The sequence below is a fragment of the Fukomys damarensis genome, unplaced genomic scaffold (genome assembly GCF_012274545.1).
Source record: "Fukomys damarensis isolate Sample0158 unplaced genomic scaffold, DMR_v1.0_HiC HiC_scaffold_27, whole genome shotgun sequence".
Taxonomy (NCBI): domain Eukaryota; kingdom Metazoa; phylum Chordata; class Mammalia; order Rodentia; family Bathyergidae; genus Fukomys; species Fukomys damarensis.
In genome coordinates this window covers 23079075-23094228 of record NW_022900939.1, presented here as the reverse complement: position 1 = coordinate 23094228, position 15154 = coordinate 23079075, and the positions used below count along the sequence as shown (strand labels likewise).

The 15154-nt window shown below is 52.9% G+C and overlaps 2 protein-coding genes across 2 annotated transcripts in view; one reads left to right on the top strand and one right to left on the bottom strand.

The window, feature by feature from the left end:
- Window positions 1-3282, top strand: part of Sipa1 (signal-induced proliferation-associated 1) — an 11556-nt gene extending 8274 nt beyond the window's left edge. The window contains exons 9-16 of the mRNA XM_033756545.1: window positions 1-232; window positions 1581-1799; window positions 1904-2015; window positions 2101-2209; window positions 2284-2385; window positions 2481-2535; window positions 2747-2825; window positions 2910-3282. The exon at window positions 1-232 is cut by the window's left edge and continues 2 nt beyond it. Coding sequence (XP_033612436.1) covers window positions 1-232; window positions 1581-1799; window positions 1904-2015; window positions 2101-2209; window positions 2284-2385; window positions 2481-2535; window positions 2747-2825; window positions 2910-3056 — 1055 coding nt within the window. The 3' untranslated portion in view covers window positions 3057-3282. The remainder of the gene's footprint in view (window positions 233-1580; window positions 1800-1903; window positions 2016-2100; window positions 2210-2283; window positions 2386-2480; window positions 2536-2746; window positions 2826-2909) is intronic.
- A 3096-nt stretch (window positions 3283-6378) lies between these two features.
- On the bottom strand, window positions 6379-15149 carry Rela (RELA proto-oncogene, NF-kB subunit; the record flags this gene model as incomplete). The annotated part of the gene is made up of 11 exons (XM_010636176.1): window positions 6379-7750; window positions 8635-8709; window positions 8790-8870; window positions 11114-11326; window positions 11730-11834; window positions 12651-12782; window positions 13100-13191; window positions 14161-14309; window positions 14434-14585; window positions 14682-14708; window positions 15074-15149. Coding segments are annotated over 11 exons (1716 nt in total), but the record flags the coding sequence as incomplete, so codon positions are not given.
- Window positions 15150-15154: the final 5 nt, after the last annotated feature.

The window sequence follows — 15154 nt, the reverse complement described above, 5'->3', positions numbered from 1 at the left end:
GCGACGGCCAGGGCCGCCTGGGCTTTGAGGTGGACGCCGAGGGCTTCATCACACACGTGGAGCGCTTCACTTTCGCCGAGAAGGCCGGGCTGCGGCCCGGGGCACGCCTGCTGCGTGTGTGCGGGCGAACACTGCCCAGCCTTGGCCCTGAGGCCACTGCCCAGCTGCTGCGCACGGCGCCCAAAGTCTGCGTCACCGTCCTGCCCCCTGAAGAGAGCGGTCGGCCCCGCAGGTCAGGGCCCCTGGGACACCGGGAAATGGGAGCGCCCAGCAACTGCCCTTTGATTCCTGGGTTTCCTTCAGTATGCTCCCAAAATTCGCGTGTAGTTGCCTTTTTCTCTTTTCAGAATTCCAGATTTAACCTCTCTGAACTGAACCTTACCATAGAGTAGAACCAGTTCAGAAATTCATCCTTTTTTTTTTTTTTGAGACAGGGTCTCTCTATATGGTTCAGGCTAACCTTGAATTCACTCTGTAGCCCAGGCCAGCCTCAAACTCACAGACATCCTCTTGCCTCAGCCTCTAGAGTTCTGAGTGCTGGGATTACAGGCATGTACCCATGCTAATCCTCACTCTTAAAAAGTATTAATGCACAGCCAACTACTGATTACTTACTGTGCTAAGCCAGATATAGGCAAACTTTGTAAAGGGCCAGACAGTGGATTTTCTTTTTTTTTTGGTACTGGGGATTGAACTCAGGTCCTTGTGCTTGCAAGGCAGGCCACCGAACTGCTGAGCTAAATCCCTGGCCCGAGACAGTGGATATTTTAGGCTATCTTATCTCTTCTGCAGCTACTCAACTCTTGCTGTAAGTGAATTGAATGTGGTTGAGTTCTACTAAAACTTTGTGGACACTGGAATGTTTAAATGTTTGGATTTAATATACATGTTCCTCAGCCAGGTGTGGGAGTGCAGGTTTGTAATCCTAGCATTCTGGGAGGCTGAGGCAGGAGGATCACAAGCTGGAGCCCAGCCTGGGTAATTTATCAACTTAGATCATGTTCCAAAATAAAAGTTAGAAGGACTGGAGATGTAGCTCAGTATGAAGTCCCTAGGTTCAATTTCTGTCTATTATTTAATGACCAAGTTACTAATGATAAGCCCATGTTAAGGTCCAAAAATTTCAAGTCAATCCATGCTGTCTGGATGGACTAATTTTCACTTGTCATGAAATATCTTGAATATTTCTTTTAACTATTTAAACATCTAAAAACCATCTTTGGCTCTCAAGAGTTACAAAAACAGGCATACATGCTAAAAGAAAAGACACAGGCTGGATTTTGTTCCAGGAAGATTCTGAATGCCATGTGACTTATTTCCATGTGTTGTTTAAGCTCTCCCAGCCTGCTATCAGGCCACTTTCCGAGTCATTTGTCCAGAATATACAGGCCTGGAATTTGAACCCAAGTCTGAAAAAAAAATGTCCACTATCCAGGCCCACATTTTTCAGTGCTGTCAGGGAGTCTGGGGAGCTTGCATCCTAGCAGTGCTCCTCTGGCAGCAGCTGGGGGTGGGATTGGTGCTGCAGGACACTGGGCTTTAGGGAGCCCAGTCTGATGCTGCCCCTCCCTTCCACCCAGGAGCTTTTCGGAGCTGTACACGCTGTCTCTGCAGGAGCCCAGCCGGCGGGGGGCCCCCGAGCCAGCGCAGGACGAGACCTTGGAGGTTGTCCTGCAGCCCATCACAAAGCAGCTCCTGCGCCTGTGCCTACAAGATGGTGGCAGCCCTCTGGGGCCCAGAGATCTGGCTGAGGAGAGGACTGAGTTCCTGCACAGCCAGAACTCGCCATCACCTCACAGGTGCACCCTCTGGGTCTTCCTTCCCCAGCCAGCTCAGTGGAGCCTGGATGGGCAGGACCTAGGGAAAGCAGCTTCCGATTCTAAGTCAGCGCTGCTCTCCCCAGCTCCCTGTCAGATGAGGCCCCAGTCTTGCCCAACACCACACCAGACCTCCTCCTGGCCACCACAGCCAAACAGGCAGCACCTGTTGCTGGCAGGGAGACTCCTACCTCCCAGGTGAGCAGAAACAAGTCTCTGGAGCTCAACAGAACAGAGGTGACAGTGGATGTCTTTGCACTGACATTTCATTTCTTCCCCCCAGGAACAGCCAGGTAGCCCCAGTGGGCATGAAGACAGGGACAACCTGGCCCCAGAACTGAAGGCCTCCTTCCTGCCACGAACCCTGTCTCTACGGAACTCCATCAGCAAGAGTGAGTGTGGAGCAAGGGCACTAGAAGGCGGCTCTGGGGCTTCCCCTGCTGAGCCTGGCTTCTGCTGCCCACAGTCATGTTGGAGGCTGGCAGCGAGACGCTGGAGGATGAGTGGCAGTCCATCTCGGAGATCGCTTCCACTTGTAACACCATTCTGGAGTCATTGTCCCGGGAGGGTGAGGCCACCAGGGCCCTGGAGGGAGGAGCTAGAGCTAGGATGGGATTCCTGCTCCCTCTCAGACCCCTCCCTCATCGCCCCTTTGTCCCATAGGCCAGTCCATCCCAGAGAGCGGAGACCCCAAGGGAACTCCAAAGTCTGATGCTGAGTAAGGCTCCCTGCCCCATGTAGCCCCTCTCCACACCTGTGTAACCAACCTTGGTGCCCACCCACTGGAGTTAAGCATCACCCATGCCCTACATCTACAGACACCTGTCTCAGACAACAGGGGCTGGGGCCCTCATTTAGGGATCTTGGGGGGCCAGCCCATGGTGCTGTCCCTACCCTGGTCCCACTGAGTTCTGACACCATGTTCTCAGGCCAGAACCTAGGAGCCTGTCAGAGAAGGTCTCTCACCTGGAAGCCATGCTCAGGAACCTGCAGGAGGACCTGAAGAAGGTGAGGAGGTGGCCTGGGGCCTGTGAGGAGTCCCAGGGATGCTCTAGGAAAGGGGTAGCTGCTGACTGCTGTCCCCCTTCCCAGGAAAAAGCAGACAGGGCAGCCCTGGAGGAGGAGGTACGGAGTCTGCGGCACAACAACCAGCGGCTGCTGGCTGAGTCTGAGAGTGCAGCCTCCCGCCTGCTCCTGGCCTCCAAGCAGCTGGGCTCACCCACCACTGACCTGGCATGAGGCCATCTGGTCCAGCCTCAGCCTGACTATGGACCTGCTTAGAACTGCCTGGGCCTTCAGGGTACCTGGGTCTCACCGGCCCTGGGCCCTCCTCAGGGTATCTCCTTGTGCTGAGGCACATCTTAGCACTGTCCCCACTCCCCAACCCATTTGGTGGCAAAGGTGCCCCCACTTATCACTGTTTGTAAATATTCTGTGGAGAAAATTTTTTCGTTGTTATTTTTTGAGACATGAACTTCTGATCCTCCTGTCTCAGCCTTCTGAGTGCTGGAATTACAGGTGTGTGCCACCACACCCAGCTCAGAACCTATTCTATTTCTTCTATATGTATGTTTAAGACATCTGGGATAGGGTTGTTTTCAGAGGTCACACAAAGCTCCTTGGCTTCTCTCCCACAGACATTCATTTGGTTCTGTTGGGGAGCAGGTGGCCACACTCCACACCTGCTTTGCTCAGGTCCCAGGCCTGAAACCACATCTAAGGGGCTAAGACCAGAGGTAGAAAAATCAAGTGGCTCTGCAGGCCAGGGTAAGGACAGAGCTTAGGGGTCCGGGGAAGCTTGTTTCCTAGGCAGGCCCTACTCTCCTTTCTCTAGTCACTGAGCCATCAAACCTGGCACTCTTTTGGCCACTGGGCCATGTCTTGCAAGGGTGCAACTCCAGGGGTGGTGGTTTCTTGGATCCATGTCTGGAAGACATTGCTCTCAACCCGCTTCGCTGTTCACCAGCTCATGACTCCCTCTGTTCTGCCCAGGCTGGGCATTCCCAAGTGGCATCAACAGGTTCTAACTCGGACTGTATTGAAACCGTTTCTGACCTGAGACCTAGACAGGGCAGTGACTTATCCAGTATCACATGCCTGTCTAGCCCTTCCCGTCTGTTTGATGCTTACTCTGCTGAGACATAGGTCCTAAGTCTGGCAGGATGAGCTGGGCTCTGAGTGACAAGAGGAGTGAAGAAGCTTCATGGAGGGTCACATGAAGGCTAAGTTCTAAAGGTTGGAGAGGAAGGAGCTTACCAGGCAGAGATGCCAAAGGAATCCAGTAGGACCCAGATGGGTGTACTAAAGTGGAGTTGAGCACATATGGGAATCCAGGGTCAGGGAGACTAGAGCTGAGCTGGAAAGAGTTGAGTGGTCCTAGGGACCCTGGGTCAGCAATTCACAGGACTGTGGCCATTTTTCCTGGTTGTGGACTACAGTGAGCAGCCTTCATGGACACTATGGAGGGAAGTCCCTGGTCACTCTGGAGGTGTCTGCAGACAACTGGGACATGGTCATGTGGTTGATAGATTTTAAATAGAGTAACCTATGAGAGTTGGATATCAGAACCCCCTGACTAGGCTGGGGATTTAGTTCAGCAGTTCGGTGGCCTGCCTTGCAAGCACAAGGACCTGAGTTCAATCATGGGTACCAAAAATAAAAAAACAAACAGAACCCCCTGACTACAGTGGGGCCAAGGAGAAAGGAAGCTGTACCAGCAGCCCTAGAATTAGGTAGTGGTGACTTAAACGAGGTGATCATAATAGTGGCAGTCTGAAGTGAGATCTGTCAAGACCTCATAAGGACTGGATGTGAGTTGCTGAAGAAATGGCAGTCACAGTAGTGTCTGGGTTTCTGCCTGGAGTCCCCAGAGGTTGGCAGGGTGATGGCTGACACAGGGAAGAAGGGGAGGGGGCAGGTTAGGAATGGTTGAAGTCACTTGGAACAGGGTTTGAGAGGCCCGAAGGATGTCAGTGTGGAAATTCCCAGTGGGCTGCATGAAGGGGAAAGAGACTTGGGCTGAAAACAAAGACTGAATAGCTGTGAGCATGGTGAGGTCACTCAGGGAGTGTGGGAAGGACTATGAGAGGGTTTCTGGAGGTCACTGCAGGGCACTGGGACAGCTAAGAAGAGCGAGGCACAGTCTAGACTGGAGCATCAGGGCTCACTGCTTCCCTCGACCTGAGCTGAGCGCCTGTGGGAGACTTTGCGGAGTCAGAAGCCTTGGCACCCAGCCAAGCCCCACCTCCGGGCGCTCTGCGACAGGGACAGGTTCGCCGGGGTCCTGACCCCAGGTCCCGGCCATATCCAGCTCAGGTTCTGCCTTCCGTGGGGGCGTTCAATTTAGCCTGCCCCCTGAATGTCCCAGAATTCCTTCAGTCCGCCTCCTCACCCTGACGGTTTTTTTTTTTTCTTTTGGTGGTACTGGGGACCGAACCAAGGATCTTCCGCACTGAACTATACCCCCAGTTTCACCTCCCCGCCCCCCATTTTGAGACAGTCTCATCAAGTGCTAAATTGCCCAAGCTGGGCTGGAATTTGCAATCCTGCTTCAACCTCCCAGATTGCTAGGTTACAGGCGTGAACCACCTTGACCGGCTCATTAGCTCAAATTCGATTTCCCAGACCCTTCCGATTCATCAACTTTCCGCGTCACTATAGTATCTTCTCTCGCATTCACCGTCCATCGGCATCTGTAAGTGAGGACTGTTTCCAAGACATTTGCTAACTTTTGCAGCGCGTTCCAATGTGCTCCTGACATCACCTTGCTGCAAAACTGCAAAGTCCCAAACACAGAAGCCATAGCTCTCAGCCTAGTTAACGGAACTTGTTCCGCCTTTGGCGCTAAAAATGCCTGTGCGCATGCGCACCCAAGCCCTCTACACCCAAGCCCTCCCCGCCGTTCGCTGTTGCGCATGCGCAGACCGAGGCGGAACTACTTCTCTCTCTACCCCATGGTCTGTGGCCTGGCCTTCGTTTAGGCCCCCAGATAGGTTTTGGATTAAGATACTCCTTCCACAACAGGTTATCAAAGCATTGGTGCGGTAGCCATGGCCCTTTCCCAAGCACTGTCCTTTCCCCAAGAGACAAACTTCTTTGGCCACCCATGGGATTAAGCCCAAACAGATTAGCACCTCCTTTACAGCCTGGCCCCAACATAGGTCCACAACCCACCCACAGGGATCTTGCGCTTTCTAGCAGTTGCAGCGCCACTGAGCTAAATCCCTAGCCCCAACATCGGTGTTTCTTACTCAGCAGCTCCCCAAATGCTGGGTGGGCCCTCTGAAATCTATCTGCTAATCTACAGACCTGGAGCTAATAGGGCCTCCAGGAAGACGCTTGAAATCGCTCCATCTCCACAGGCAATGGGCTCTGTTGGGCTTTCTCTGCAGGCATTTCCACCTTAGCTGCCTGTTTACACCTCCTAGATGCTAAGTGGGGTGGTCCAGGGGCGGCTTCACACCACAGGTTCCCAGACAACCATGTTGCACACTCAAATCACAAATGTCCAGCCTGACATGACAACTGTTTGCCAGTGTCTGCTGAAAGCAAGCAAATCTGGCCAAATTGGTAACACATTTATTAGTTCAGAGTGGAAAGAGCAAGAGTCAAACTCCTTTGAAAACTGTGCATCTTGATTGGAAAACCTCTAGCCTGCCCTCTCCCACTCTCCCAACAATTCACTCTATTAAGGCACTTGAGAAGGGGGGGCAGGGAAGTCTCCAGCCAAACACCCTCAGGTTACTGGAGAGGGCCAGTTAGGGTCCGTTTCCTTCAGCCACAGCTGAACAAAGAAAGCTGGTAAAGATCTCTGCAGGGCAGGAAGGCCACAGCCCCTCCAGCACTGGTGTCAGGCAGCACCACGGAGGGACTGGTCATAGGGGCGTGATTTTACATCAAGGTGTATGTGAACCAGTGACATAAGGAAGACACTTGATAGTAAGGCCTTGGCCTCAAAGACCAGGGCTCCAGCCTGCCCCTCTCTCTAGAAGATTGCTAGAAGCTGGAGGATGGGGTTGGGGGCACCCAGAGGTCCCTATAGAGAAGGGAGCTGACCATCAGGATAGGGGAAGAAAGCATCTGAGTGCTCCCAGCTCCACTTCCAAAGAAGTTAATGCTTCACTTAAGCACCTCCAAAGAGAGAGAGAGCAAGAGAGAGACAGAGACACTGCCCATAAAAGAATAAAATATGCTCCCCATAAAGATATCACCCAGGGAAGTTGGGGACAGCTGGAGCACACCCCATAAAATCCATAAGTGCGTTGGGAAGGCTTCAATCCCCTGCAACCTGATGCTCTGGGCAGAGCTGGTGTCACCCACTTAGGAGCTGATCTGACTCAGAAGGGCTGAGAAGTCCATGTCCGCAATGGAGGAGAAGTCTTCATCCCCCGAGAGGCCATTGGGGAGCCCTGAAGCTCCCAGAGAGGTGGGAGCTGGGTCAGGGGGCCTCTGGGACCCTGTCACCAGGCGAGTTATAGCTTCAGGGTACTCCATCAGCATGGGTTCAACTGTGGGGTGGGGCATAGATACACCTTGGTTCAGCAGCTGCTGAAACTCTGAGTTGTCGACGGAGGCCAGGTCTGTGAACACAGCTGGGTCTGTGCTGTTGCCAAGCAAGGCCCCCAGGTCTTCATCAGCATCGAACTGCAGGTGCAGAAGGGCCTCCGACAGTGTGCCTTCCCCAGTCTGAGTGGTCTTTGGGGGAGGTGGGGCCACAGCCTGGGGAAGGCATGGGGCTAGGACCGGGGCTGGGGCCTGAGGCAGAGTTGGTGCCATGGTGGGAGCAGGGACCAGGTTCTGGGACAGGACAGAGACAGGAGCTGGTGTTAAGGCTGAGGCCTGGCTTGGGATCTGCCCAGAAGGTAACACCATGGGGGAAAACTCATCAAAGTTGATGGTGCTGAGGGATGGTGTAAAGGCATAGGGCTGGGGGGCTGGAGGAGAGAAAGAGAGGCAGGAATCAGAGCAAGCCCTAGAGACCCACCCCATCCTCCATATCCCAACTGCTCCCTAGAAGCCACTGTCAACACACAAGCTCCCCTCTTTTCCAATCCAACCTGGTCTGCCCAGTCCAATTCTAGCCTTCCCTCCTTTTTCGAACTCTCTCTGACTCCTGGAACCTGAAAAGCTCTTACTTTACAGATGAAAAAAACAACCTAAAGGGGACAAGCACCCAGTGAGTAGTGGCTCAGACTGGGTACTTGTAACACTTTTTTGAGCCATGCACACTAGCACATACATCATATACTATTTTACTTTATTTTATTTTTTTGGCTTTTTTGAGACAGGGTCTCACTATGTAGTTGAGACTGACCTGGAACTCACTATGTAGCCCAGGCTAGTCTCGAACTCACAGTAATCCTCCTGCCTCAGCCTCCCGAGTGCTGGGATTACAGGGGTGTACCACCACACCCGACCATATACTATTTTAGAGGTGGGTTTTGTTTTGCTTTCCTAATTAACAGGGGCAGAGACTGTCCACTTCTAACATCTATATCCCAAGGTATCCAAAAGAGAGTTTAACTTCTCCCTATAGTCTCCCACGTACATTAGCATCCCTGGAAAGTTGTGGTGCTGTGCATAAAAGCCTCCAGTTTGGAAAGAGGCCTAAGTAACCACACATGACTGCTCCCCAGATGACACTGACAGAGGTCAGTAGGCCTCACCCCTGAGGAGCATGAGCCCCACAGAATGCAGGCGTCAGATACCTGCTGTTGTGGGGCCACCTCTGCTCATTTCCCTTCCACAAGTGGTGTCACAAGTGCGGCCTAATGAGACTGGAAACTGTCATTCCAGTGGGACAAAAGAAAATCTTTACCTGGCTTGGGGACAGAAGTTGAACTGCGAGAAGGCACAGCAATGCGTCGGGGAGGAGGCCGGGGCTCAGTAGGTCCTGCAGGCAAGGGCAGGGTCAGTTCGCAGCTCCCGGGGTGTCACCTCCCTGGTCCATGGCTCTCCCAGTCCCCATCTCACCATTGAAAGGACTCTTCTTCATGATGCTCCTGAAGGTCTCGTACGTCCTTTTGCGCTTCTCCTCAATCCGGTGACGATCATCTGGGGAAGGGATAGGAGTGGACTTGCTGCCTCTACCAAGGCCCTCAGGAAGGTGAGGAGCCACACCTTCCCAAGACTCCTTCTCTATTGCCTGAATGTGCCCCTCAAATGCACTTGGGTGGTGACCAGTGAAGAGGCCTTGCTGCAGGGACCAGTGCCAGAACAGGGGCCTGAGCCTACAGCTCAGCTGTCAACGGCACTGCCCACCCCAGCGTCCACCTAGGTCTCAAAAGATGAGCCCCAAGCTGGGGCACAACAGGCTAAGATGTTCACAGACTTTCACCTCTAACAGTTTGCCACTTTAATCTCAAGCTTTCTGAACCATCTTCTGCCTTAGTTTCTTTAGTCCAAAGACAGCTTCATAATCTTTCTTCAAAAACCTGATTCTTGTGCAGGGCGTGTTGGCACACGCCTGTAATCCCAGCACTCGGGAGGCTGAGGCAGGAGGATCACTGTGAGTTTGAGATCAGCCTGGGCTACATAGTGAGTTCCAGGTCAGTCTACATACTACAACTACATAGTGAGACCCTGTCTCCAAAAAACAAAACAAACAAAAAACAAACCCGACTCTTTCACCTCATGTCCCCTGACCACCACCTCTCTGTCACCAAAACTAGAAACCCTGGTACCATCTCTAACATCTGTTTCGCCCCCACCAGTCACAGATGAGACCGGACACATATTTATACCTGTTATGTGCTGGCCTCCCTAGCACTGGGATATGGCTTTGAGTAAACACACCGGGACCTGCTTCCAAAAAGGTGGTATCTTAGTGACATAGAGACAGGGACACAACTACATACACAAACAAGATCTTACAAAGTGCCTGGAAGGTCTGAGGAAGCTCATGTGTAAATGGGTGATGTAACAGCTTGGCAGCATGGGGGTTGGGGGGCTCACACAGACAGCTCAGGGAAGGACTGGTGTGAGCCGCTCACACAAATGCTAGGGGCCCACACAGTCCAGGCGGGGCAACAGCAAAGACACAGGTGCAAGGCGGGACTGAGTTTGGCCTGTCACGGCAAAATGGCTGCGGGGCTGAAGGGTAACTGAAAAGGACAGGGATGGGGGCATGATCTTCCCCTTCTGCAAAGCTCATGGCTGAATCTGTGCTTCTGGGACTGCTGCAGTATCTTCCAGAACGGCCCCCTAACCTCAGGCCTCTGCCTCCACCTCTACACACAGCAGCCAGCAAGAGCTTCCAAACCTGCCTCGATCACAACTCTGCTCAGACACCTTCAGTGACTCCCCACTGCACTGAGGCTGGTGCCTAGGGGGCACTCCTGCTAGTCCTGCTCAGGGCTCCACGTCAGCTCTGCAGCTGAGAAGGCCCTTAGCAGGCGCGCACTCGCCAACCCTGTGCCCTTCCTTCTGATGCTGAGTTGCTGCCTGGAAAATGCACTCCTTAGTCTGTCCCTAAGGTAATGCCACCTCTTCTGTCATGTGTCTCTAGCTCCCACACCTGTGCTCCTACAGACTGTACATACTCCTCCATTTCACGTGTCATTCCGTTACATGAGGATGTGTTCTTCGTGTCTGTCTGCCTCCTGTGACTGAGCTCGTGAAGGGTAAGGAACCTGCTTCATTCATCTTTGCATCTACCACACCTGGCACAACTACCAAGTGGGCACTCAAAGCCTTGACCAAACTATAGCTGCACGGTAGTGATAGGTGACACACCACATGACAACAGGATCCTGGGGCCAAATGGTCTGCATTCAGATGCTGACTGCGCCTCTCCCCAGATATGAACATTCAGGCAAGGCTCCACCCTCAAAAGGTTGGTGAGAAATTAAAATCAGGTAACAATTTTAACAATGATAGGATATAGTTGTTAATTAATTAAATGAGGCCAAAAAATGGATTCTGGCTGGGTATGGTGGTGCACGCCTATAATCCCAGCACTCGAGGAGGCTGAGGCAAGAGGACTGCTGTGAGTTCAAGGCCAGCCTGAATTATAGAGTGAGACACTGTCTCAAAATAAAACAAAAACAAACAAATTTAAAAAAACAGAAATGGATTCTGATTATAGTCACATATCACTTCATGACACGGAGAGGTGTTTCATCACAGTGTTTACACAAATTAAATTGGCTACAGCATGTGAAGGCAACACACTGTACATGTGATCCATTCTTACAGTAGTGATTGTACTGAATAAATTCCAGGTCTGCAGGCAGACGGCAGGCTCCAGCCCCCACAGCTAGAGCCTGCCACCCTCTTTCACCTTCCCTGCTGTGTACCTGTGTCCGGCAGGTACTGGAACTCCATGGGCTCGCTGAGCTCTCTGTCAGAAGGCCGCCGCAGCTGCATGGAGACGCGCACAGGGGCCTGCAGGCTAGGGTCAGCATAGGGAGGTGTCCGGAACACAATGGCCACTTGCCGGTGCACGTCAGCTTGGGAAAAGGAGCCTCGGGCCTCCCATCCTGGTCCCGTGAAATACACCTCAATGTCCTCTGCAGAAGATGGGTCACAGCATGGGTCAGTGTGTCTCACTCCCCCACACACAGCCTGTCACCCCACTACACTGCATCTTCTTTTGTGGTAATGTGGACTGTACCCAGGGTTTCTCATGTGTTAGAAAACTGCTCTACCACTACATCCTAAGTCCTTTTGTAACATTTTATTTTCAGATAGGGTCTTGCTAAATTGTCCAGGTTGGGATCACACTTGCAAACCCCTTATGAAGTAGCAGGGATTACAGGCGTAGGTGACTGAGAACCAGCATGTCCCCAATGTCTGATGCTTGTCTCCTAAGCATCTCCTTAAGGCAATGAAGGACCTAGCACTGCCACTTCTGTTCAGCCCTACCCCTCCTCTCTTGATCTAGAAAGTCCAGCCTCGACTCCAGCACATTACCTTTCTGCACTTTGTCGCATAACAGGAAGATCTCATCCCCACCAAGGCAGCTCCCAGAGTTTCGGTTCACTCTGCAGATCTTGAGCTCAGCAGTGTTGGGGGCACCTAGGGTGTGATGACAAGGAAGGAAGTCCTGAACCACCAGAGGTCCCCAGGGTGTCCTGCAACAGCCCCAGCAGCCCAGCCTGGTGCAGCATCAAGGTTACCCAGAGCTTGTGCCCACAACTCTGTGGCCAAAGCCAGACCATTCTCAGCGGCCCCTCACCCCAGCCAATTCTACAGCTCTTTACCTATTATGAGCTCAACATGGGTCAAGGCAAGGAGAATAAGACAGCACAAAACCTACATCTCTCTGCCCTCACAGAGCTTGTGGTACAGAGGGAAATGATGTGATAGCACCTTTCCTTTCTTCTCCTGACCCGGTGCATCTTCAAGGTGAGGTTTACATGCACCTTTGCAACAAACACTTCCCTCCTGACGCCCAGTTCACACTGGTTTCCAATTCACGGGGCTCAGAGCTGTTTTATTTGTTCTGCTGGTTACTTAAGATTGCAATTCCAACCAGGTGTGGTGGCTCACACCTATAATCTCTGTGCTCAGGAGGCTAAGGCAGGAGGATTGCTGCAGGTTTGAGGCCAACCTGAGCTACATAGTTCAAGCCAAACTAAAGCTGTCTTTAAAAAAAAAGGAAAAGAGTGCAACTGATCAACATCGGCCTAGTTTATCTGTGAGCTTCCTGTAAGCTGCCACCATTAAGCTATTACTGTCCAGCATTATCTTCTTTCTGGGAGTTTATTTCCTAGAGTCACTAGCACAGTTCTGGGCGCACGGAGCTCCTCTCCCAGGTCACACCCAATCTGCCCCTTCCTCTGTCCTGGGCCCATTCCATTCCCCTTCCCACAGCTCTCCCCTGCCACTCACGGTTGTCAAAGATGGGATGCGAGAGGACAGGAGGCAGGCGGAGGGGCCTGCCTGATTGGTCCCGCACTGTCACCTGGAAACAGAGCCGCACAGCATTCAGGTCATAGTCCCCACGCTGCTCTTCTATGGGAACTATTAGAAAAAAAAGAGAAGGTCAGGAAAGCCTGGGCTGGGGCAGGCACAAGAGGGGATAAGGGAGGGCAGGGAGCTCCAGGCTGGGGGCGCTATTCGAGGGAGCGGGGAAACAAAGTTCCAGACCCATCATTGACTCTGTGGTGGCCTGGAATGTCGAGTCCCCTCTTGGGGCCTCAGTTTCCCAGGGGGAAAATAGGAATGTATACTAAATGGGCAGCAAGATTCCACATGCAGTGTGAGTCTTGGCCACTGCAAGAGATTCAGGGCAGACGGACAAAGGACAGGAATGTTGTGGGCAGACCAAGTCTCCTCACCTTGGAAGGGATTGTTGTTGGTCTGGATGCGCTGGCTGATCGCCTGTTCCAGGTCCCGCTTCTTCACACACTGGATCCCCAGGTTCTGGAAGCTGAATGCCCCCCAGGCATCAGTCTGGTGTCTCAAGCAGACCCTGGACCCTCCTGCTTGTCCAGTCTGCCCACCCCATCACTGCTTGTGGCCAGCCCTCCAGAGGCATCCCCTTGGGCTGGGCTGAACCCAGCCAATGCCAACCTCTCTAAGGGCTCCCAACCCCAAACACAGGACTTTTCTTTGTGACTCTGACCTGGAATTCACTGTGTAGCCCAGGCTGGTCTTGAACTCACAGAGATCCTCCTGCCTCAGCCTCCTGAGTGCATTACAGGCGTGAGCCACCACACCTGGCTGGGGCTTCTTTTACATTCTCCAAAGATTTTGCTCATGCCTACCTGAAGGCTATGCACTGGTCTATCCTGTGTACAATGCCTTCTATGGGGCTCTGCTCTTCCTCACCACACTGTGTAGCCCAGGCTGGTCTTGAACTCACAGAGATCCTCCTGCCTCAGCCTCCTGAGTGCATTACAGGCGTGAGCCACCACACCTGGCTGGGGCTTCTTTTACATTCTCCAAAGATTTTGCTCATGCCTACCTGAAGGCTATGCACTGGTCTATCCTGTGTACAATGCCTTCTATGGGGCTCTGCTCTTCCTCACCATTCAAACCACTGCTGAAAGAGGCCTTTCCTGACCTTCCAATCCAAAGCCATGAAACCAACTCTTCTGCCTCCCCCTGGGATATACTACCAACCTACTCCTGTTTTATTTTCACCACTGAAATTACTAATTCAAACAGTAGTTTATTTTCAAAATTACTTATGGCCTGTCTCTGTCCACTGATAAGTAAGCTCTAGGTGAGTCCTGTAAGTTCAATGGTTTTCTTTCTCATACAAGAACCAGGAAACTGAGGAACTTTCCCTTCCAGACAGAGAGATCAGGGGCTCTGAGATGACTATGGATCCATCTCTACCCCATGGACTCCTATCTGCTACACACTCACCATCCTTGGCCTTCAAGGAGCTCACCTGTGGATGCAGCGGTCCGGGCAGAGCTCGGCCTCATAGAAGCCATCCCGGCAGTCCTTCCCCACCAGCTCATGGGGGTGAGGCCGGTGAGGAGGGTCTTTGGTGACCAAGGAGATGCGAACTGTCCCTGGTCCTGTGTAGCCATTGATCTGTCCAAAGTACAGAGAGTACTCTAAAGGCCCAGTAATATTGAACGACCTGGAACAAGTGAGCTGGGGCTCCGAAGTCCCTTCTGCCACACCTGTGACCCCTTCCCCACTCCTGGGTGCTGACCTTGATGGTGGGGTGGGTCTTGGTGGTGTCTGTGCTCCTCTCGCCTGGGATGCTGCCTGCTGAGCGGCCCTCACACTTGTAGCGGAAGCGCATGCCCCGCTGCTTGGGCTGCTCGATGATCTCCACGTAGGGGCCAGAAGCCTGGGCTGGCTCTACATGGACCACAGCCAGCTCAGTCAGGCGCTGCCCCATAGCTCCTAGCCCCAGGCAGCCCCTCCCCTACCACTGAGAAAGGATGGTCCACTTACCTGGGGGGAAGATGAGGGGGAACAAGTCTGAAAGGGAAGGAGACAAAGATCAGCCCAAGTTCTCACCTGGGAGGGCCTGATGGGCTCAGGCTTCCCCCCAAGGAAACTGGGTCAGGACCTGTTCCCTACAACCTGGCCTGAAACCAAGGGATGGGAGTAGAGTCAGCAGCACCTGCTTCCGGAGGGCAAACAGTACGTACTCCCTCCCCTACAAGGGGAACCAAGTCAAGGCCTGCTGTATTTTCACAGGGACACTGAGGGGGGGCACTCCCTACCCCTCCTCCTCAGAGGAAAACTGAGTTAGATACATTCTTCGCTACACAGAAACGAAGTCAGAGCTGCCCCCATTGACGCCGGGGGAAACTGAGTCACGACTCACTGCGAACTCTTACCCAGGAAGGATACTGAGTACTCAAACAGACTCCCTTCCACCCAGAGGGGAAACTGAGTCAGGCCCCTCGTTGCCCGCCCCG